Source organism: Seriola lalandi, unplaced genomic scaffold (genome assembly GCF_002814215.2).
Source record: "Seriola lalandi dorsalis isolate HSWRI2012SDOR001 ecotype SW California unplaced genomic scaffold, Sedor1 jcf7180002054565, whole genome shotgun sequence".
Lineage (NCBI taxonomy): Eukaryota > Metazoa > Chordata > Actinopteri > Carangiformes > Carangidae > Seriola > Seriola lalandi.
The window spans coordinates 2,549-27,577 of record NW_019525118.1 but is presented as its reverse complement, the minus strand read 5'-3'; the positions used below and the strand labels follow the sequence as shown (position 1 = coordinate 27,577).

Genomic DNA, 25,029 nt, shown 5'->3' with positions numbered 1-25,029 from the left:
ATACACACAAACAGACGGTATTATCATCTTTGGAAATGAGATATTCCAAGACATATTTAAAACCAAAATAAACAAATAGCAATTAAAGTAATAGAACCAGATCATCACAGTGTCTCAACCTGTCCCAAGACCTCTTAAAGTTTTCACCTTCAACATGTGTTCATATGATACAAACACAAAGTTTTCCATGATCTGAGGATCAGTCAGGCAGCCATGATGACCCCTGACCTTTATAACTGTAAAGTCATACGGCGACACAGGTATCATCAAGTCCGTCCATTTCCCTACGTGTTCCAGTACTTTTCTCCAAAATGGGTAAACGAGTTTACACTCCCAAATTGCAGGTAAAAATGTTCCTATTTCTGTCTGACATTTCCAACATAAATTATTAGTCAGTAAACGCATCCTGTGGCGTAAAATAAAACCTCTGGATTATTTTATACTGAAGGAACGGAGTATTTTCATACGTTTACTGAACTAAAGGATCTCAATACTGACAACATGTCCATTATAAAAAGGATAAATGTGACCTGTGACCTCTGACCTGAAAACAGATTCTGTATTAAAATGAGTTTAATGAAGTTTCTGTGAGAGGAGACAAAAATGTTTCCTGTCGAGTTTAACTGAAAATCTACTGTTTGATAAGACATGATACACACTCACACACACACACACACACACACACACACACACACACACACACACACACACACACACACACACAGCCTGGTACAACAGTAAACAATAAGACAAAAGCTCTCTGTGCTCTGCTCTGCAAGCTGATCAGACCCACATCACTGCTGTGCTCAGTCCGACAGGAACACCAGGACCCTCCAGGAACACCAGGACCCTCCAGGACCCTCCAGGACCCCCAGGATCTTCCAGGACCCTCCAGGACCCTCCAGGACCCTCCAGGACCCTCCAGGAATCCTCTACAGGAACATGGACCCCAAGCGTCTGTCCTCCAGCTCTCAGCAGCAAGTTCGCCTCAGGAAAAAGGTAAAGGAGTGTTTGTTTTCTGTGCAAACAGCAGAGAGGGAGATACAGTGGAGGACTGTGACTAAGTTACTGTGGTACAGCAGTGGGACTCATTGACAAGTCCTTCTTCCTGTTTCGGTCTTTAACCTGGAAACATAAACACAACACCAGAACAGAACGAAGGAGAACCAGTGAAGTGTTTACAGAGAGCAGGACTCTGTGTCTGCTGCTCCACATTGATCTCTCAGCTGTAGTTACAGTTTATTAAGGAGATAAACCTCAGAAAACACGTTTAAATATTAAAGCAGAGGTTTACAAACCTGTTTGACCTTTGACCTCATCATGTTTCAGCCTCTCAGCTGTGTCCATTTTCCCTCAAAACTTCTCACGTCTCCGATCAAACATTTCACATTTCACTACTTTACCAGAGTGTTTCCATTCTCTGCTCCTTTACACTTTGACTTTACTTATAACAAAATACAACTGTTCAAATTATTCAATATTTCACCAAGAGTCAGAAAAAAGTCCACAAACTGAATCCAGACCCCTCAGATTTACCTGGTGACCCTTTAGAGGGGCCTGACCCCTAGGTTGGGAACCACTGGACTGAACTATCTGAGTGTATCTGACGTAGTTAAAGCAGCTACAACAGTAAAATGACTCAGGATTAATGATCTGATCTGAACACATTATAAACTTTATTCTTTGTTAACACACACACACACACACACACACACACACACACACACACAGACTTTATTTGATTTCATCTCATTTCTGACATTCACATCTCGACATGTGTCACAGTGTTTTATTGTTTTCACGCTGAGAAAAGATCAGACGTACAAGTAATGAAATGAACAAGGTGCTTTTACTCTGAAATAAATATTCTATCAGAGCTTCTCTTCAAAATCAATAACCAATAATTCAATAAATAACTTGTCAGGTAGAGACCAAGTATAAAAGGAGTCAGATGAGCCATCACTGCAGGAGTGTTGGATTAAATCGCTTCACCTGCACATTCTCTCGTGTTTCCTGTTTTACTCTGAAATCACAACATTAAACGTTCACAGTCACAGAAACTCAGCTGTTAAATACATGAAGAGCAGTAAAAGTACAAGTATCAATACTTCAAAATTTGTTTTCAAGAACAAATAATTGACTTGGTAACTCTCCACTGCTGGTTGGTGTGTGTGTGTGTGTGTGTGTGTGTGTGTGTGTGTGTGTGTGTGTGGTGACTGGTGGAGACTGTAAAATGACAGTAAACACTGTTAACAGTAAACTCTGTGTTCATGTTGAACTGAAACGAAGATGTCAGCGTGTGTTCAGTGTGAGGACTCCACCTCTCTCTCTCCAGGCTGCGCTTTTATTCTGAAGTTTCAAACTGAGCTGCAGCCATGGTCAGAGCTGAGGAAAGGAGCTTTAATGCTACCTAGCTCATCTCCTTCAGCTAGGAAACACTGGAGCTTCCTTTACGAAAGGAAAGGAGAAAATGCTGCTCCTGGTTTGACTTCATATCAGCGCTTTGACCTTATTTACTGCAGTAAATCAATGACGGGTTTAAATGTTGTTGTTATTGTCACATGTGAAGCTCTTTGTCTGAAAATCACTTAGATTAGTGAAGATCATTCAGTCATCCCTGTTCTCTGCCCTCATGGCCTGACAGGTGTTTCCTATCAAATACAATAAGAACATGTCCACATGAATGTCAAAATAAAAGTCGGATCATTAATTGGAGAGCTGACAGGAAACCAGAGGAAAATACAAAATAAAATTCCAGACAAAAGGAGGAGCAGAGTCAAACTCTGACAGGAAATCAGAAGAAAATACAAAATAAAACTCCAGACAGAGAGAGGAGCAGAGTCAAACTGTGTCTAAATGTTTTTCTACATGAGTTTTTCCAGCAGAGGAAACAGCGCCACCCTCTCATTAGTCTCCACTCAGTGGTCACCTCCGGTACTGCACCCGCAGCTCCGGTAAAACCGTTTGTTCTCGGCTCCGGCACGAGCACTAATTGCGCATGCGCAATGAGATGAATGGCCGCTGTACCTGACGGCCCACCAGGAAGTGTGGCGGACAAATCCTCGGCCGTTAATCCCCGCTCGGTACGGTAACCGGAGGAGGCACCGACAGTAGCATGCTCAGCGGGCCGGAGCGCTCAGTCTGACCGTCGGGACCGTCTCTCCTCCGGGCTCGGCCTCCGGGATCGCGCCGCTGCGCAGTGAGTGCATGCAGGCAGAGCGCGCGGGGCTGTCCGTGTCCTCCCCCCCGCCTGTCGGGCTGCAGACCCCGCTGCTGCTGAGCTGAAGCTCCGTGAGGCTCCGTGAGGCTCCGGGCACGTCCACCCTGACTGCAATGGGATGCTGCGGTAGCGCGGAGGTAAGCACGGCCCGGCCCCGGCCCGGTCCGGCCCGGTCCCGTCCTCCCTCCTCCTCCCCCCACCCCCGGTGCCCTTCATCTCTGCCCGGTGCGTGTTTATTTTTTCACCGTGAAAGGGAAACCGGTCCCCGGGAACAGAGAGGGCCGAGCTGGGATTAGAGCCAGGAGCCGTAATCCAATTAGCTCCTCCCGGGGACAGGCGGGTCACTGGGGCCTGTTAACGGGACCGTCATGTCTGCTGCTCCCCGTAAACAACCGGCCCGGAGCTCCGGTTCAGTGCAGCTGTGTGTGATCTGATTAGTGATGAAACCGAGCCGAGCCGAGCCGAGCTAACGGGCCGGGAGCAGGCGGAGTGTGGGTGTAGACCGGCTCGGCTCGGCCCGGTCCCGCAGGCCCGGAGCTGCTCTCGGTGTGACCGTGTTTTTGTGTGTTTCAGAGGACAAAGAGAGAATGGAGACCGCTGGAGGACCGGAGCTGCACGGACCTGCCCTGGTTCCTGCTCTTCACCGTCTTCTGCGTCGGCATGGTAACCACAATAATCCCGCCATCATCACCACAGTGTGTTTAGATCATAGTACTGTGATAGTACTCTGATAGTACTGTGATAGTACTACAACGATACCATGGTACCTAGTGTAATATCTGTGTTTGTGTCTCATTCTGCTGAACCTCAGCAGCAGTGGAGGAAGTACTCAGATCCTTCACAGTAAAAGTACCTGTATCACAATGTAGAAATACTACAGTAGTTATATAGTTAGAGAAGTACTCTCAGCTAATTGTACAGTATAAAAGGTAAAAGTAGTTAAATGTGTCTGATAGGTTATTATCATGATTCTTCTTCTTATTATTATTATAATTATGATTCTTATTATTATCTTATTATAGTAGTAGTATTATTATCATTATTATTATTATTAATAATCTTCTTTCCTTTCTTCTTATTCTTATTATTATTGTTATGAATCTTCATCTTCGTCCCTTTCTTCTTCTTCCTCCTATTGTTCCTCTTATTATCATTATTATTATTATTGTTATTATTAGGATTCTATTTCTTCTTCTTCTTCTTCTTCTTCTTCTTCTTCTTCTTATTTTATTCTCCTCTCTACATCATATAGACTTAGACCAGTGGTTCCCAACCTTTTCCAACTCATGGTGCTCACTCATGGCTATTGGAGATCCGACTCCATAATAAAATGGAGACCATATAATGTCTTCTCAGAGCAGTTTTATTTTAATGATAATCTTTACTCTCTTTCCTTTTTAATTCTTCCTGTTGTTCCATTTTGATTCTCCAGTTTTTCTGTGGATCTGATCTTTTAGCTCAGACTGAGATACAGTACATAATGTCGTCCGGCCGGCGGCGACGTAAAAGTTTCTGTAATTTTATATTTTTTTATAGATCACTTTGCTTTAAACCATTTGCAGACATTATTTTTATTTTTTTATTTATTATTTTATAATTACATCTTTTCATCAAAATTGTACTGTTTTTGCAAATAACTCGTGGGCCCAGTTGCAATAACTTCGCAGGTTGGGAGCCACTGACTCGGAGAGTTCAGTCCACTGGTTCATAGTTTAGGGGTCGGGCCCCTCTGAAGGGTCACCAGATACATCTGAGGGGTCGTCAGAGGATTCACTGCTCTGGATTCAGTTTCTGGACGTTTCTCTGACTCTTGGTGAAATATTGGATGATTTGAACAGTTATTTAATGTGAATCAGGGAAGTTAATGGCAGCTGTCAGACAGATGCAGTGCAGTAAAAAGCTTCCTCTGTTGTTTAGACGTACCACAAAAACGTAGACCTACAGGAGACTTTGCTGAAGGTGCGGTTGTGATTAAAACGACTGAGACATTTGTGTCTGTATCTCCATCTTGAGAACGAGGCCACGCTCCTGAACATGTTGATGTATGAAGTGTGTATGAGGGGACAGTTGTGGGATTAACGATCTGAGGACCAGGAAACATCCTGAAAGTTAAACTGTGACAGACACCAAAAAGCTGAACGGTCCTTTAATACTTCAGCGTCCTGTGACCTGTTGAGGTGTGGGTGACGTCTGTAGCTGAAAGTCCGCAGTACAAGTTCAGAGTGGAGAAGGTTGGAGAGGACGTGAAGCTGCTTCTCATTGACTCCCATTATAAACATGCTGAATAGAGCTGAAGTGTGAACGTCCTTGAAGGCTGGAACAGTTGAAGTGCAGGGTCAGGTCGTCTTCCTGCAGTGAAACGAGACTGTGGTGAAGAGGTGACTGAAGTGAGTTTGTTGGTAAATGTTTAGATTAATCTTCAGATGAAGGTTGTAGTTTGTGTCCTGCAGGGATTATTCTCCTCCCTCCTCACATGACAGTGGATGTGCTGTGATTGTTGTATCAGCAGCTCTGTGTGTTCACACAGAACCAGAGCTGATGTTAGGACTCAGCGGCTGTGTTCACGTTCACTCCTCATCTTCATTTAGTTTAAGACCTTTGAAGAAAATGTTTTTTAGTTTAGTTTAAGTCTCTCGTGTTTTTAATGTTTGAACAGTTTTTCATTTAGTTCAGTTCAGTCATCAGTTCTTTGTTGTAGTTAAGACAGCTGTGAAAAACGTTCACTGTTCTATGACACATCATGGACTTATTACATCATTATTCAGTGGTTATTACTATGTTATTACATCAGTACGCAGCAGTTATTTCTACACATATATATATATATATATATATATATAATACAGTATATATAACCACACCCCTCGTCCTGCTGTTAATGAATATTAATTGATTGATTTTGGATCTTGTGATTGGTCAGGGTTTATCGCGTCCTCACTAACGGTTGGTGTTTTCCTGTCATGTAGGGCAGCATCTGCGGCTTCACCATCGTCACCGGCGGCGCCGCTCGCCTCGTCTTTGGATATGACAGCTACGGCAACACCTGCGGTCAACGCAACGAACAGATCGAAGGCGTCAGGCTCAGTGGCCTCGACCACACCGACAGGAAGTAAGTCTGGTTTGATATCAGGTCACCGTGGTGACTGGCGGGTATCATGGTGTTTTTTATTGTATATGTATATATTTGTGGTTATATTTCTGGTAGGCCTGGTACTGGTTGTGTATTTATATTTCTGTAGTATTGTTTGTATATTTGTGTATTTGTGTACAGTCTGGTGTTGTCTTTGTTGTGTACTGCAGTAATTTAAATGTAGTACTGTCTTAATGTCAAGCTCCGTGTCAGCTGGTCCCAGTTCAGCCTGACTCTGTGTTCCTGTAGTACTTTCATACTGTAGTATTACTTTAGTATTACTGCAGTACTGTTGTAGTATTACTGTAGTGCTGTTGTGGTACTGTTGAAGTATCACAGTAGTATTAATGTAGTATTGCTGTAGTACAGTTGTAGTATCACTGTAGTATTAATGTAGTATTGCTGTAGTACTGTTGTAGTATTATAGTAGTATTACTGAAGCACTGTTGTAGTATTACTGTAGTACAGATACATGCATCATATTATTACATGACATGGTTATTATTTAAGTTATAACAACTTTCTGTGACATGGTGAATTTAACACTGTCAAGGTGTTAATGAGACAAATGTGATGTTGATCTGATTCACTCTGATTGGTTAATTGATTGATTGATTGATTAATTCTCCAGCAGGAGCTTGTTAACTTCCACTGCCTGTAAATGACAAAAATGGCACTAAAATTGCAGAGTAAATTAAAAATGGCGGCCTTCCTGTTGGGTTTAGACTGCGGGTGACATGTTTCATGTGTCCATTGATTTTCAAACATGTAGGTTAAACAGGGATGGGACTGTGCTATCGAGCCATTTTGCCACACCCATGTTTTCCAGCTGTAGGATGAATAGTGTGTGTGTGTGTGTGTGTGTGTGTGTGTGTGTGTGTGTGTGTGTGTGTGTGTGTGTGTGTGTTCACCTGTGTGTGGACTGTGGGCGGGGGACTGGTGGTCTCAGGATCAGTGTGATCTGCTCAGTCAGAGAATAAAGACACTCGGTGTTTAATAGTCCCTGAACTCACCGTCAGCTCTGAAAGAACAGCTGCGATGATTAGTTGATTCATCAATATGTTGATGATCAGTTATTTGTTTTGTATTGTCAGACTAGGGTTAATTATTATGGCAAAAATCATAATCTGGATTATTTAACAGGATTACTTTGTCTTTTTAACAGTTTGATTAATAAATAAAATAATATATAATATCTAAATAAATACAATTAAATATATTGTATAAAAATAAATAGGATCAACTATGCTGTAACATTAGTGTACTTCCACAACCTACTGAAAGCTACTAAACATATTCAGTATCTAAAAATAAATGAAAACTCAACATGTTGGTAAGATATATTCAGCATATCCCGCTCAGTAATTCAGTCCCAGGAAATTAAATTCTGGACCAACTCTAGATGACGCACTCCCACGTACGTCGCTCACGTGCGTCGAGACGTAAAACAGGAAGTGCACGGAGGATGAAATTTGTTTTGCGGCACAATATTCGTTTTATCTCGATTATCTTGTTTTCATAATCGTTGAAAGACAAAATCGGAACGGAAAATAAAATTCAGACCTGAGTCTCTGCTGTGTGAAGAGATGTTTGAGTCAGTTAATTAAAAACGAATCAATAGATTGATCAATAATGAGAGTGATTAGCTGCAGCTCTACATTATAGAACAGGTACGTCACCGTGAACCAGTTTTTTGTTTTTGAGACGAGCTGTCTGAAGGTGACGACTGCACGCTCTTAATCTGAAGGAGCAGCTCGTTAAACCTGATTGGCTCCTTTCCGTCCTTTGACCTTTAGTGACCTTTAATGACTCCCTGTGCTTTCTGTCTGCTGCAGGTTTGTCTTCTTCCTGGATCCCTGTAACATCGACATCGTTCAGAGGAAAATCAAGTCCATGGCTCTTTGTGTGTCTCTGTGTCCCACCGAGGAGCTGAAGACCTACCAGGACCTGAAGAGGTTCGCCATGCTCAACGGTGAGGTCATCACTCATGTCACATGACTCGTAGCACACCTGAGCAGGTGATGTCAGGAGAGACTGGACCAGGAGAGAGACATGATGATCTGGTCTTTAATAGACATGGTCACAGACCTGAACACGGAGCTGAACACACCTGAACACGGAGCTGAACACACCTGAATACACACCTGAACACACACCTGAGACCTGAACACACACCTCAACACACACCTCAACACACACCTCAACACACACCTGAGACCTGAACACACACCTGAGACCTGAACACACACCTGAGACCTGAACACACACCTGAGACCTGAACACACACCTGAGACCTGAACACACACCTGAGACCTGAACACACACCTGAGACCTGAACACACACATGAGACCTGAACACACACATGAGACCTGAACACACACCTGAGACCTGAACACACACATGAGACCTGAACACACACCTGAGACCTGAACACACACATGAGACCTGAACACACACATGAGACCTGAACACACACATGAGAGACCTGAACACACACGAGACCTGAACACACACACGAGACCTGAACACACACATGAGACCTGAACACACACCTGAGACCTGAACACACATGAGAGACCTGAACACACACACGAGACCTGAACACACACATGAGACCTGAACACACACACGAGACCTGAACACACACATGAGACCTGAACACACACCTGAGACCTGAACACACATGAGAGACCTGAACACACACATGAGACCTGAACACACACATGAGACCTGAGACTTCTGACTGTCTGCTCAACACTGTGCTGAAGTTTCCATCACAACAACTGGAAGAGAGAGAGCGACAAACTTCTTTAAGACGTTTTTTTCTTCTGCCAACTTTGTGAGACAATATAGGTCGCCATGGAAACAGTAGAATTTTACCGTAAAATGCCTTGACATTTTTCCTTAACTAAGGAAACCTTTTAAGTTTCTCTACACACCAACCTTAAGTAGAAAAGTGAAGGTGTTTTGTGCAGATACACCAGCTGGTGTGTGGTGGTGTCACACGGATCCTGGTCTCAGCTCTGAAGCAGAGGAGGACACAGTCGTTTCTCACAGGTTGAGAGAGTAGCTACAGTTTACAGATGTTCCCTGAACACCACGTGCAGGCTGTTGCTAGACGTTAGCAGGTGTGTGTGTGTGTGTGTGTGTGTGTGTGTGTGTGTGTGTGTGTGTGTGTGTGTGTCTGAGTCTGAGAGCAGCTCTGATCTTTACAGTCTGAACTAGTTAAACATAAATACTTTTATTCTGAAGTTTGTGAGTGAAAATGAAGGATTCTTTAGTTTACATTATTTTTGTAACAATAATTAATTTTCAATTTTAAATTTTCACTTCAGTCTAATATTTAGACTTTCAGCAGTTGTGATTAACACGGCTCCTGTTGTAGGATGAGGGTCGGGACATGTGCGTGTGATTGGTTCTAAAGGAAGCAGTGATGTCAGCAGTTGGCCCGACGCTCGCCATCACGTCATGATGATGATTTCATGTCTGCAGACACAGCGTTAGTGTACAGTGCTGTCCACACACACACACACGCACACACACACACGCACACACAGGCCTACACACACACACACACACACACACACACACACACAGGCCTAAATGCTGCCTTTGTCACTGTATTAAGTGCTAGTGTGTGTGTGTGTGTGTGTGTGTGTGTGTGTGTGTGTGCGCGTGTGTGTGTGTGTGTGTGTGTGTGTGCGTGTGTGTGTGTGTGTGTGTGTGCGGTTGGTGCCACTCTGCTCCGTTTGTCCTCATCAGCTGTGACTCAGTTCACTGTTGAAACGTGACACAGACGTTTGGTCATGTGACCTCACTGCTCCTCCGGCGGCCATGTTGTTTATAAAAGGACTCACTGTCACAGACGGACACAGGAGCCAGTTCATGTGTCGCACCTGAACCAGCAGCTGATTCAGTCTTTAACCTTTGACCTCGAGTCAGAGTCACTGTGACCTACGACCTCGTGTTTCTATCTGTTTATATTCAGTCAGACTGTCTCATGAACAGCAGCTGTCTGAATCAGAAAAACTTTATTGACAACAGCTGCACAACACACAGTCAGGACAGAGGAGTGAAAAAGTAAAACGTGAAGCCCTCACTGTTTGACTGTTGCCATGGTAACTGATGTCCAAATCAGTTTGTCTTATTATAATGTAGAAAAAAATTATATTTATTAGATGGTTTTGAAAGATGTTGTGAGTCATGAATAAAGAGATTAATGATGAGACAGAATTATAGAAACGGTGTGTAACTTCTGATTGGTCGGTCAGTGACTGTTGGAGCTCTGTGATTGGTTGAGGAGGTTGAAACAGAGGGATGATGTCATCAGCTGTGTCCCTGTGTGTGTGTGTGTTTCAGGCTCTGAGCTGTGTTCCTACGAGTTGGCAGGTCATAAATATCCAGGTCTACCTGAGAGGTTCTCCAAGTGTCCCAAACTTCCTGTCCCACCCAGGTACGTCCAGGTGTTCTGACCTCTGACCTCTTTAACCTCTGACCTCTCCTCTTTGCTCTCTGACCTCTGACCTCTCTCCTCAGTAAGCCGTTGCCGGTGTTTAACCGCTGCACTCCGGTGGATGTTTCCTGTTATGCGAAGTTTGCCGAGGCCGTGGTGACGTTCGTGGGCGACAACAGCGTCCTGCACCGACTGATCGCCGGCGTCGCCGCCAGTAAAGAGATCATCGTGGGGCTGTGTGTGCTCGCTCTGGGTGAGGATCAGATCTGGTCTTCAGACTCTGGTTTCCGTAGAAACAAACAAAAAGCAAACAGGAAGTGATGAGACGATCATAAATCAGATTTCAATTTAAATGTGTTGTGTTTTTCTGACCTCTGACCTCTGTCTGTCAGTCCTCTCCATGATCCTCATGGTGATCATTCGGTACATCTCCGCCGTCCTCGTCTGGATCCTCACCTCGCTGGTCGTCCTCGGATCCCTGGGTGAGGTCACTTCCTGTTCTGTCTTCTTCTACTGAATCAGTGTGTGTAGGACTCTGAGTGTGACCATGTGTGTTTGTCGTGTCAGCGGGGACCAGCGTCCTCTGGTGGCTCTACATCGACCACCGGCTCTACGGGAACGACACCTCCTCTAAGGTGGCGAAGGAGGTGAAGGAGGAAGTGGACGTCAGCAGAGACAGCGGACAGGCGCTGCTCGTCTACGCCGTCGCCGCCACCGTCTTCACCGTACGTAAACCAGCTGCTGTGTCTTTCCCCCGGCGTCTCTGATCCTCTTTATGGTTCTGTGATGATGAGACAGAATGATCCTTTAAGACCCGGAGACCCTGAAAACCCGGTCCCGGGTCTGGACCCTCCAGAAGACAGTTTCATCTGGTGTCTGTGTGTTTCAGATCATCCTGCTGCTGCTGATGCTGTTCATGAGGAAGCGAGTGGCTCTGACCATCGCTCTGTTCCACGTGGCGGGAAAAGTCTTCATCCACCTCCCCCTCCTCACCCTGCAGCCCTTCGTCACCTTCCTCGCCCTCCTGCTCTTCTGGATCTACTGGATCCTGGTCCTGCTCTTCCTGGGAACCACCGGTGAGTCCGATCCCTCCTCCACAGCGACACTCTGCCCCCTGCTGGGCAGCAGACTCACCTGCTCAGTATCCACCTGACCGTCTGCTGTGTCTCCCTCTGTCCCCTCTGGGTCCTGGTCCACTGTGGTCCTGCAGGAAACCCGGTCCAGAATGAGGAGACGGGACTGACGGAGTTCAGACTGACGGGTCCTCTTCAGTACCTGACCTGGTACCACGCTGTGGGTCTGGTCTGGATCAGTGAGTTTATCCTGGCCTGTCAGCAGATGACTGTGGCCGGAGCCGTGGTCACATACTACTTCACCAGGTGAGTCCTCCTGCACTCACCTGCACGCACTGGTACTCACCTGTACTTACCTGTAACACACCTGCACACACTGGTACTCACCTGTACTTACCTATAACATCTGTAACACAGCTGTACACACTTTTTAAACACACTTTTTACACATCTGTATACACCTGCACTCACCTGTACTCACCTGTTAAATTTAGTTTAGTTGATCAGAGAAATAATGAAATAATCTGTTGGTGTCTGAACAGGAAGAATCACAGTCGCCATGTTTATCCTCTGAGGGGGCAGGGGAAGGAGGGGGACAGAAAACCAGGGGGCTGATGGGAAATGTGGTCTTCTTATTAAGAGTCAGAGTCTCCAACAGGATCTCTGAGGAACAAACCGGACCAATGTGGACTTTGTGTTTCAGGGACAAGAACCGGCTCCCGGTGACCCCGATCCTGTCCTCAGTCCTGAGGCTGGTCCGGTATCACCTGGGCACCGTCGCTAAAGGATCCTTCATCATCACTCTGGTCAAGATCCCCAGACTCATCCTCATGTACGTCCACAACCAGCTCAAAGGAAAGGTACAGATAAACTTTATTTACACCATCATCATCATCATCATCATCATCATCATCATCATCATCATGTTGATGTGTCATGTGACGTGTTTCAGGAGAACGCGTGTGCTCGCTGTCTGCTGAAAACTTGTATCTGCTGTCTGTGGTGTTTGGAGAAGTGCCTCAACTATCTCAATCAGGTAATACACAGCCCCTCCCCTTCTCAAACATCAGGCCCTCACCTGTCTCACCTGTCTCACCTGGCTTTTTATTTCCCAGAATGCATATGCAGCCACAGCCATCAACAGCACCAGTTTCTGCACGTCTGCGCGCGACGCCTTCGTGATCCTGGTGGAAAATGCTCTGCGCGTCGCCACAATCAACGCCATCGGAGACTTCGTGCTCTTCCTGGGGAAGGTGAGCTGGACTTCACTACCAGGTCTGAACTGGTTCTGGTTCTGGTTCTGGTTCTGGTTCTGGTTCTGGTTCTGCTCCCAGAGGTCCAGTGAAGAAAGTAGAGTCGCTGGTGGAGTCAGTCAGATCAGCCTCTGTGTTCAGGTGCTGATCAGAGAGACTCACTCATGGAGTTCTGGAAGCTGGAGCTGGTTCTGAAGGAGAGGTCGTGACGTAGTTTATCCTTGTACTCACACAGTGGATTATGATTATTAGATGAACTGATCGTTGCCTGGTGACCACTGATGAAAACGATATTGATCTGAACAGCTAACAGTCTAAATCTGTCCTCAGATCCTGATCGTGACGACGACGGCGTTCGCCGGCGTCCTCCTCCTGAACTACCAGCGGGACTACGCCGAGTGGCTGCTGCCGCTCATCATCGTGTGTCTCTTCTCCTTCCTGGTGGCTCACTGCTTCCTGTCCATCTTTGAGATCGTGGTGGACGTCCTCTTCCTCTGCTTCGCCATCGACACCAAGTACAACGACGGCACTCCGGGGAAGGAGTTCTTCATGGACAAAGCTCTGATGGTGAGACACACACCTGGAGTCAGCTGGCGTTGTTTTTAAATGTCTGACTGACACTGTGATGACAGTAGAAGAAGAAGCGTTCAGTCGTGGCGTGTTTCAGAGAGCTGAGGGTCTTTGGTTCTGGACTGAACGTCTCATTAAAGTGCAGGATGAAGGTCGAAGGCACGGGAGGACTGAGCAGGATCGACTCATATGGATTTATCAGAGCCGATATCGATTATTAGTAATCCAAGAGACCAATAACCAAACCGTCACGCCAACACAAACCTACTGCTGTATACAGACACTGAGCGTGGCGTCCAGATGTTTCTGTTGGTCTGTTCACCACGTTTATATCAGTGACTGTGAAATCAACAACCAAAGGAGGATTTACTGCAGGACTGTTTATTAAACTACATCAGTTTGATCTAGAAAGTAGCAGATTTTTAAATTAATCAATTTTTGTGATTGGTAAAAAAAAATAACAATATTGATTATTGGAAAATGCTGAACATTGCAGCCGATAACCGGTCGATCACCAGAGTTTAGCTTCTTTTTGAAGCCAGTTGTGTTTTATGATCTCCATCGGGAGCTGCTGGTTCCAGCTGGTTCCACAGGGGGCAGACCTGAGAACTGGATTATTATGGGGTGTCTCAGGTGGATGAGCATCCGTCCCATGTGTAGAGGCCACAGTCCTCGCTGCAGTCGGCCCCGGTTCGAGTCCTGCATCGGTCAAGCCCTTAGCTGCATGTCACTTCCTGTCTCTCTACTCGATGTCAATAAAGGCACAAAAAGAAGCCCAAAAAATAACAAAACTTTAGAACTGGATGATTACACCGAGTACAGTCGCTCACTGTGATTGGCTGTCGCTCTGCAGCTGCTGAACACCTGCAGAACTAAAATGAATCATGAAACAAACACCACCTGCACCTGCAGCGTCCTCACTCACCTGTCTGTTTTTGCCCCGCCCCCCTCCCTGCAGGAGTTCGTCGAGAGCAGCCGGCGGTTGGAGCGAGCAGTGGAGCGTGGGCGGAGCCGGGTGAAGGAAGCGGTTTCGGAGGGGGCGGAGATGAAGCCCATGGTGAGTGACAGCGGCGGAGGGGGCGTGGCCAGGCGGACGAGCTCGTCAGAGGAGGTGGGGGCGGGGCCTGAGGTGGACGGAGAGGAGTGGGAGGACCTTCAGGAATTCCAGGTGTACTACCTGCTGGTGGGGGTGCTGGTGGACTGGGTGCTGACGGAGCAGAGCGGCTTCGTCCTCTGTCTCAGCGAAGACGTCGTCCTCTTCCTCTGCGTCTACCTGCCCACCTCCACCCTCTTCCTGTTCGTCAGCCTGCTGCACACGCCAAGCTCCGCCCCCTCTGCCAACACCACCAAATCAGCCGCCGTCACCGCCGTGTGCTAACACATGCTAACTGATGCATGCTAACAGACACTGTCCATGCTGAATGGATAAACACTGATGCATGCTAACTCATCATCATCATCATCATCATCACCATCATCATCATCATCATCACCATCATCATCATCATCATCATCATACTTTCTGTTTGTAATTTATTTTTTACTTTTGTATCTTTATACTTTTACAGTTTTTACTGTGTGTGTGTGAGAGTGTGTGTGTGTGTGTGTGTGAGAGAGTGTGTGAGAGTGTGAGTGTGTGTGAGAGTGAATGTGTGTGTGTGTGTGAGTCTGAATCTGTGTGTGTGGGTGTGTGTGTGTGTGTGAGAGAGTGTGTGAGAGTGTTTGTGTGTGTGTGTGTGTGAGTCTGAATCTGTGTGTGTGGGTGTGTGTGTATGTGTGAGAGAGTGTGTTAGAGTGTGTGAGAGTGTTTGTGTGTGTGTGTGTGAGTGTGAGTATGTGTGAGAGAGTGTGTGTGTGTGTGTGTGTGTGTGTGTGTGTGTTGGGCCTTATTTTCTCACTGTGGTGCTTTGAGGAGATGGAGGACTCAGCAGGATCAGGTGGTCCAGCAGAGGGCGCTCTGTTTGCTCACCTGTTGATCCTTCAGTAAACTCAGCTGATCAGTATCGATCAGTATTGATCAGTATCGATCAGATAATCAGAGCGTATAATGGAGATAAGAGACCAACAAGCATCAGCTGCCTTACTTCCTGTTGGTTTCTATGGTGACACTAAGTGGTTGCTAAATCACCTACCTCCTCTTCCTCCTCCTCTGGTCAGACCTGGGGTCAGAGGTCAGAGGTCAGATTCTGAAGATGAAGTTTTTGAGGAGAGAGTTTCTGCTGAGTCTGAGCTTCTCCACCAGGATGTTTAATCTCCTCCAGACCTGAGATCCAGTCCCGAGTCAGAGTCCTGGTTCTGGACCTTCACGGTTTGACACCTTAAAGTTAACAAGACGAATCAAACAACATGTGAGAATCATGATTTTGTAATTGATGAGAGTCTGAGCCTCAGGTCTGGATCCTCTGGATCCTCTGGATCCTCTGGATCCTCTGATGTAGATTTAGTTCCAGTGAACTGGAGAATAAAAGTGAAGAAAACAGTGGAGAGTGTTTCTGGTCTAAATCCTCTGAGGGGGGGCCGAAGTCTAAATCCTGATCCCTCAGGACAGAATCGGGTCTGACATCAGAGTCAGAGACCCTGTTGTGTCTCTTCAGTCTTTCTCCTCTATATTAGAGGTCAGAGGTCAGGGGCCGTGGTTTTGGACCCGTAACCTCAGTGTCTCTAACATCCTGCGTTCGTCCTGCTTGCTGCTTTTAAACACCTGACTACCCATGATACTCTTCTTCTCACCCTCCATCACAACAACAAACCGCCTGTCATCTTCCATCATGTGTGATCGCCATGACGACCTGTCAACCTTGGTTTTCTGTTTCAGGCTCCGGGGACGAGTTCAGCTTGACCAAAATCAGCCAATGGGACTTCTTAAAAAAAAAAAAAAAGAGACATTCCAAATGTTTATTTTTACCAACGTGTAACATGTTTACTATGGTTTCACTCCAGGGAAAACGATATTTTAATAAGAAACTGTAAAAACGTAACAATGTAATGAAGCACTTTATATTGAAGCGCTGCAGATTTTAAACCGGCTGATGCATCTTTTCGTAGTGATGTCGTTTTTTATAACTGAACTCATCGCTCACTCTTCAGTTCTAACTTCAGCCAAGACACTTTTCTGTTGTCATGGAGACGACCTGCGGCTCACTGACACACCCGGACTCGCCCGGACTCCGCGTTGGATCTCGGTCAGCAGAGGGGGCGGAGTCTGTGCACAGATGGAACAGCAGCCATACAGCTCCACGTCTGGTTGGTGGATGAGATTGGAGGTCAGAGGTCAGCTGACCAGGTTTTGATCACACTGCGGGCACGTCGATCAATACCTCTGATTGATTGATCAACAGGTAAAGGATCCATCAGCTGTTTCATCCAGACCCAGGTCACAGTCAGAGGTACAAGAAGTACAATAATACCAGAGTACAAGTATAATAATACCACAGAGGAGAAGTACTCAAGTTAAAGTACTGCATTTAAACTGGACTTCACAGCTACAGCTGATTGGATCATTTCAGAATGAAGTTTTTCTAGCAGGATGATATTTGATAGTACACACAAGAACCGTTTGTCCACTTGTAGACACACACACACACACACACACACACACATGCAGATTGATTGGTGTAATTTGGTGCTAAAGTTAAACAATAAAACTCTGATTGGCCTCCGACCACAAACAGCAGCAGCAGCTGAAAACAGTTTTATAACTGAATATCTCAGAAACGTGCAGTAAAAGAGACATGAAGCAACAGATTCATTCATCATCATCATCATCATCATCATGAGAACATGTTGTCTAACGAACTGCTAAAGATAATAACAACACAACATAAAGACCAAACCAAGTATCAGAAAACCACATGAGACGATTTCAAGTTCATTCTGCGTCTGAACGTTAACGTCAAACTCCACACCAGTATCAGGGTGGATGTTTTTGATGATGAAGGCAACATCAAAGCACCAACCTCCTCCTTTATCTCCTTTATCTCCTTTATCTCCTTTATCTCCTTTATCTCCTCTTTCATCTAGACTCGTAATGTTAGTGAGTGGATGCAGATAAAAACAAAACAAAGTCTCTTGTTATTGTAAGTAAATCAGTGTAGTAGTATTGGATTATAATTCACGTGTTCATCACTTTAATGTTGCAGCTGGTGAAGGAGGAAATAATCTTAACGACACACAGCTGCAGTTTCACCTTTGAACATTTTGTTTAGTTTATCACCTGACTGAGGTCACAGCAGCGTCTCCCTGACACGAGGAGAAGAAGAAGTAACAGGAAATAAAAGTAAAACATTAAACATCAGCAGATCAGTCGCCATAGAAACAAGATCTGAATCTGAAATTGAATTGGTCGTAATAATAATAATAATAATAATAATAAAACCTTATTTACAGCACTTTTCAACACAAGTAAGAAAAAGCTTCACACCCGACATGTAGGGAGGGATCCAAACCTGGTCGCAAAAGTGATTAAATTGATTTAAAATCAATAATAAAATAAACAGGAAGTCAGTGTTTAGACGCTGTGAACGTGATGCCTAGACTGAGCCGACAGCTGATGGAACCTGGTGGATGTTGCTCGTGCTGCTCGCAGTGCGACGCCTCAGCCTCCATCAGAGGTCATTAACCTCCCGTCCACACGGGGGCAGCAGAGTCACAGTGATGACGGAGAACATTATGGAGGAGGGGTCATGTCAGCTGACCTGTGATGAAGATGATTGACAGTCAGATTGTTTTTCGTCTCCACAAAACCGTCACCTGGATCTGAACTTCCTGTTCCTGGACCTCCATCACTTCACCGTCCAAAACCTCCACAACAGAGTCCGAGCTGTTTCCCCTGAAGATCCAGAGGAGAAGAAGAAGAAGAAAGTGGGATGTGTGTGGGCGGAGCTTCCTGTGGAGGTGACGGCTCAGCAATAAAACAAACTGCATCATGTGACCACGTCAGCATCAACAACAAGTCTTCCTGCTTCTGTTTGTTCACCGCGGTCCAGGTCCGACATGTCTCACTGTCCAGCAGGCGGCTGACAGGGAAGGACTGAGAGGTGCAGCTGAGAGCTCAGAGAGAAGCCAGTAAGTGGACCTTTGAGTGGTTCTGTCACCTCAGACCAGACGAGATGAAGGAGTCAGCTGCTCGTCTGTTGCCCAACATGTTGCCTTGTTGCCCCGCAGGTTGAGTTGTGTCAGGCTGAATCCAAACGTCCGTGTCTGCTGAGGGTAAACGGAGCTCAGCGGTTGGATGTGATTCCTCAGTCGGCCATTTTTTTATTTTGAAAAAAGTAATTAATTTACTAATTTACCCAGAATTCATTGTATTTTTAGATAGTCAAGAACTAAACCGCTTTGTGCAACAGATGAATTCAGACTCAGTTTATCTGTTAGATCTAAGCCACAGTCAAAGTCCTCTCTGTCATGTGACCAGCTTCATGTGTTCACAGATTAAATACAGGAAGTATAAAATATTATAACCAGGAAGTGGAGAAAATGAATCTACAGAGTTTCATGATGACGTGAGCTCCTCCTCTGTCCAGAGTTTTATTTCAGAGCAGCTGTAGTTGATCAGTTTCTTCCAGCAGCTGATTTTTGTCTGTATAATGTACATCAGTGAAGCTGAGCAATTTATTTTAAAACATTTAAAAACATTATTTCTGTTTTTATTTATTTTAAAATTACATCTCTTCAGTAAAGTAATAATTTCTGTTTTGCAACTGATTTGTCGGGACACTCGCAGTACCTTCGCCGCCCAGCAGTGGGCCCCGGACCACAGGTTGGGAACCACTGCTGTGGATCGACACAACAGATAGAAGAGAGGATGGATGTTAAATATAATATATATATATATATATATATGCACCATCTTCACTTCCAGGATATTCACAGTGTTAGTGAGGAGCCATGATGATGAGGAGGATGAACCTTCCTCATCATCATGTTCTTCATCGTCGAGCTCTGGATCTGTTCACGACTTCCTCTTCTTCTTCTTCTGTGGTTTAATGGCAGCGATGGGAGAACCAGCTGTTTATCTCCGTCAACACTCAGCATCAGGAGAAAACTAGACTTGACTCAGGTTTCTGGATCCGGGTTCAGGCTCTGGTTCTGGTTCTGGTTCTGGTTCTGGTCTCGGACGTTTGGATTCAGCCTCAGTCTGATGAACTGCGCCGAGTCAGACGTCAACCAGCTGACGAGTCTGTGTTAAAGTTTTCTTTGCTGATGTAACGGCTGCAGCTGATTGGCTCAGCCCAGCGATGTTTGTGTGACGTTTTCAGGCTGCGACTGTTTCCCATCATCCACCTCTGTCATCCAGACTCCTCCTCCACCTCGGAGGAGAAACAGACGGGTTGAGACAGCTGATCGGAGAGCTGTTCCAGTCACACGAGTCACGTTGTCTTGGTAACACCTGTTGATGTAGTTGACCTCTGACCTCACAGTGAGCGTCTCCATATACAGAGCATGTGTGTTATAAACCTGTTGATACAGTGAGTCACAGGGCGTGATGCTCCGAGCATGTTAACTAATTGCACTAAAGATGGAGTTCATTCAACACTGACGTCAGTTTAAAGTAGCTGTAAAGTATTTTAGATGAAGTGTTTGTAGCTCAGATATTAACACACACACACACAGCACACACGCACGCACACACATTTACTCACGTTCAAACGTCCCGAAAAAGAAAAAATTTCAATCAGTAGAAATCATTAAATCTGCTTCTCAGACTCATTTCTAAACATTTAGTTTGGATCATGTGACCCTGTCGCCGGGCAGATTTAACCTGCTGACTGACAGGAGCTGAAGTTTCGTTCACAGAAATAAAACAAAGAAAAATATTTTCATTCTTATTCAATTAAAAATGTTCATCTCAGTTTCTCAGTCGTCTTCAAACAAGCACAAATATCTGCAGCTGCTACAGGTTTTTGTTTTCTTTTACAGCCACTGGAATTAATTGGAAGTTCACCAATTTTATATTCACTAATAATTACTAAAACACATGGTTCTTTCTCCAGGACACTTCTTTGAAATTATTAGGAAATAAATCAAGCAAAAAATTAATTACTTTAATTACTCAAACAGTTAATCAGATATGAAAATAAAATGTTTGTCGATTGATTAACAGTTAATCAATTAATCGTTTTAGGTGTAGAATCAAATGTTTGTTAGACTCAAGGATTGTTTCAGCAGCTGTTCATAAACTTGATGTTCTTGCTAAGTTCTTAGTAACTAGTTAATGTTAAATAAACTAGTGAGTCACTAATAAAATACACCAATTAAATGTTTTAGAGTAAGAAACATCTTTGGAACCGTTAGCTTTAGCATCCTGAGCTAAAACGTGACTACACCTTTACAGAGGGGAATATTAAAGTGACAGAAGCTCAGGTGTAAACGTACGTTTGACTTTATATTATTCACATTATTATTCTTACAGCTTAGAATGATGGGAAATATCTGATTAAGTTAACGTAAGCTAACTGAACCAGTACTATTCAGTCATTTAGCCTAGCTAATGTCATTAGCATGTTTTATAATTAGACATATACAGTGTTGTTTTTATGAAATGTATCTAAATCAATATGATTTACATCATTAGCATTTTGATGAAGAACCATGTTTCCTCATTTAATCAAATGTTAGCGATCAAACGTTAGCTCCGTATGCTAGCTCAGCTATGCTACATAGGAACTAGTTTAGAGCTAGTATTAGTGATAATTAAACTGTGGTTCGTTAACACTGAGGTGAGGAGGATCAGTTCATCAACAGCTGCTGCAGGGGTTTTTTTATCTGATCTGATCTCTAATTACAGAAAAAATATCAACATAACAGAATATTTAATCTTCATTCATTGATTATTAGAAACTGCATTCTTCATTTCTACTGATTATGTTATAGACTCAGCTCAGCTTCCTGTGAGGGAAGGTCAAAGGTTATGTTAGCTTAGCTTTTAGAAAGAACTGGACATTACCAACTGATCGGTTTTATTAGAGATACAAGAAACGATTTGTAAATAAATTGGAATTCAAAGTGTTAACAACAGATTTTTACAGAAAAGTTCATTTCACTGTAAAAATGTCAACACTGTTTATATCCACAGTGATTTTTATCTGCGCTCAACATGTGGTCACAGTGACAAAGATCCTTTAATAATCACATGGTGATTAAACCAGGAACTTCTCACCCAGTTTTTGTTTCATAAAAAAGAAGAAAAAAAAAGCTACTTCAAAAAAAAAAAGGAAAAATGTATGAAATATTTAGTTCACATCAGAAAACAGAAATGTTTCAGTCGTATCTGATGGTATCAGGAGTAACAACTTTTTATTTTATCTTTATTATTTTCTTTATTGTAGTTTATTGTTGACGTTCTGGTTCATTGAGATGAACTTAATTAAATTTATTTACTCCTCATGCTTGAGAAACTTTTACATCACACACCTGATGAGAAAATATTGTTTATATTGTGTAAGAAATATGAACCAATAAAACTCCAGCAGGTGATTTGACCTCAGACACCTGCTGATGATTTGTTCTGAATGACAGGTTTATATTTATTAACGTATGTTGAGACTGTTGGAATGAAACTTCAGCTCGTCTGTCAACTGCTGACCAATAATCTGCTTCATTCATCAAATCAAACCAATCAGCATGCAGAGGAGAAGCTCCGCCTGCTGAATGTGGACAGGTGAGCCGTGGGTTAGGGACGCTCCAATCAAAGTGTGACGTGTGTCTGGTTTTTAATTTGTGTTCAAATTAATTCAAACAACTTAAATGTCAGAAATTTAAACTTCACATTAACAACTCGGATTTCCTTCACAGCTGATCCTCGAGAGCCAATAGAAATTCAGTATTCTGTTTTGATGTTTTGTTACGGCTGTGTGCTATAACAAAGATTTTTATATGTTTTTATATTAACATTAACACAGGTTAGCTCGTCACTCAGAGAGGCAGTGAAGGCATCTACATCAACTCTACTAAATAACGTTAGCTTAGCATTAGCCTGTGGTTTTGTTTGTTCAAACTGAATCTTCTGGACAAATGTTTTAACAAATCTGAACAAACATCAATCGATTGGAGTGTCCTTAATTCTGCATTCACTCGTCATATTTCTAATTATACTTTTTGGTCGTCGTGGTAACGGCCACCTTCAACCTGAGAACTGTTGTGCAGCTTCCCTCAGCCCTGATCGCGGCGGATGAAGGGCCGACGTTGTAGAGAAGCTGATCCGGAACCAGTTTGCATGTCCATGTTTTTCTGCTCTGTATCACAGCACGTCATCTTCGTACGGTGTGAATAATCAGCTGTTAGATTCACGGGTCACCTGACTGACGCCTCAGTGTCTCTCAGTGACTGACGTGTCTTCACACGAGGGACGGCTCATAGCAACAAGATCTTTAGGCCGTCACGAGTTTAACTGTCAGGTGTGACACTAGTGTTTAGCTTTTCTCTGCAGTAAGAAGTCGTTTGTAACATTGAAGAACTTTTTCTTTTGTTCTGGGTTGATTTTTTATATTTTTCATTTCTTATGTATATTTGTTTTTTAAGAAAAATAATAAAATGGAAAATTTTAATCTGTTTGCTGCCTTCTGCTTCCTGAACACCTTCAATACGAAGAGTATTCAATCAATTTTAGTATAATAAGGTAAAAAAAAACTTAAAAAAAGATTATATTATGGTAAGATATAATAATATCATAAAACGTTAAAGTATAGTGACGTATAAATACACAGAAATACGTAGCATAGTCAGGCATAAAAACCTACAGTTTAAAAATCACGTAAGAAAATCGAATCCAACACAAAAAGTTTAAATTACAGAATATTTATGTACAAAAATACAGATGTGTACAACAACAATACAAAAACATTAACCAGCAGTTCAGTGGTTATCATGCGAAAATAAACAGTTGAAGTTATTCATGAGCTTCATTCTTATTAAAAACTGTGATTCAGTTTCTACCTGTTGTTTTTATTTGGAACCTTATGAAGGCAGAAAGTTAACACTTCTGTTAGCCAATGTTAGCAGCTAAGCTTATGTTAGCATTAGCGTTTTTTATCTCAGTAATTTTGAGTTAGCGGCCTCTAGCATCTCCTGTTTATGAAATGACAACATTAGCTGACAGAAGGTTGAATGAAACTTTTTATCTCAGATGAGATGTGCTAGTTAGCATGAAGCTAACAGCGCTAACAGTGGTTTCAGATCATCAGCTGTAAGAAAAACAGGTTGAGGACAGTTTATCTTTCTTTATCAGGAGACGTCTCCAACTGTTGCAGGACATCTGGACACAGATCCATTCATAAACTGCTTATTAACATTTACAGCTACAGACCTTATGGATTATTATTAATTAACATTTATAGGTCGTTTATTACAAATTGAGAAATTCATTACCCTTTGTTGACTTGATGGTTGGGAGACGTCTCCAATGAATTAATGATAAAAAGACAGATTCTCTGCAGGAGGAGGATTTACCACAACCTGGCAACACAGAACCGGTTCTTATTGATGATCCATAACTGATCTATAAAGCATAAGTAAAAGAATGTGGTACCATCAGCTGTTTGTGTTCAATAAACAACAATTTGCTGATAACGAAGAGAAAGTTCACTCCTTGTTCAGTTTGACCTCTGACCTCTGTTCACTGAGAGAACTGCTTCCTGTGCAACACAATAAGCTCACGAAGCTGTTTTAATCCAACAGGTCAAATAAATAACAAATAAAACTTTAACGCTAAAACGTTGAAGAACGTTGAAGAACGTTGAAGAACGTTGAAGAACGTTGAAGAACGTCATCATACACGTAAACAGAATGAAAAATATCAACATATTTCTGTAAGAACACAGTTACAACGTTCAAACTGGCACTGGTAAACTTCACTCAGGTACAAAACACCTGAGTGATGTCATCTGTTGTTTGTTGTTCAGACCTGCAGCAGCAGGTACATGTAGTGTGGAAGTTCAGCTGTAGTGGGGTCAGAGTACTGATACAGATCATTTACTGCAGTAACAGTAGAAACACTGTTACGAGAGAAAGTCATGAATACTTAATAAAAGTAATAGTTTCAAAATAAAGTACCAACAGTCAAAGTACTCATTATGCAGAATGGACCATTTCAGAGTAATGTGTTATATGACTGGATGATAATTACTGATGCATTAGTTTGTTCATCACTTTAATGTTGCAGCTGTGTAGCAGGGAATGGAAATACTCAAGTGAAGTACAAGTACCTCAGAAATGTACTTAAGTAAATGTACTCAGCTGCTGAAGACAGGGGTTAAAGTTGACACCAGGTGGAGGTGGTTGATTACGACCTGAAACAGCTGAAGCTTCAGTTTCTGAACAGGTCACTGAAGAC

The 25,029-nt window shown here is 43.5% G+C and overlaps 1 protein-coding gene across 3 annotated transcripts; it reads left to right on the top strand.

Annotated features, from left to right (window-relative positions):
- The first annotated feature begins 847 nt into the window (after nucleotides 1–847).
- Nucleotides 848–23,245, top strand: LOC111662573 (choline transporter-like protein 1). 3 transcript variants are annotated; one of them, XM_087176684.1, is made up of 16 exons: nucleotides 853–999; nucleotides 3,794–3,883; nucleotides 6,187–6,329; nucleotides 8,186–8,322; nucleotides 10,711–10,804; nucleotides 10,888–11,057; nucleotides 11,197–11,286; nucleotides 11,372–11,529; nucleotides 11,694–11,880; nucleotides 12,015–12,183; nucleotides 12,581–12,737; nucleotides 12,830–12,913; nucleotides 12,993–13,130; nucleotides 13,461–13,697; nucleotides 14,659–14,757; nucleotides 16,516–23,245. In XM_087176684.1, the coding sequence occupies exons 1-16, from the start codon at nucleotides 943–945 to the stop codon at nucleotides 16,537–16,539; spliced, it is 2,034 nt and encodes a 677-aa protein (XP_087032810.1). In that variant the 5' UTR covers nucleotides 853–942; the 3' UTR covers nucleotides 16,540–23,245. The 3 variants fall into 3 exon arrangements, with proteins under 3 accessions (XP_087032809.1, XP_087032810.1, XP_023272236.1); XM_023416468.2 differs by lacking the exon at nucleotides 853–999 and adding an exon at nucleotides 3,024–3,357; XM_087176683.1 differs by having other exon boundaries at nucleotides 848–999; nucleotides 14,659–23,245.
- The last annotated feature ends 1,784 nt before the right edge of the window (nucleotides 23,246–25,029 follow it).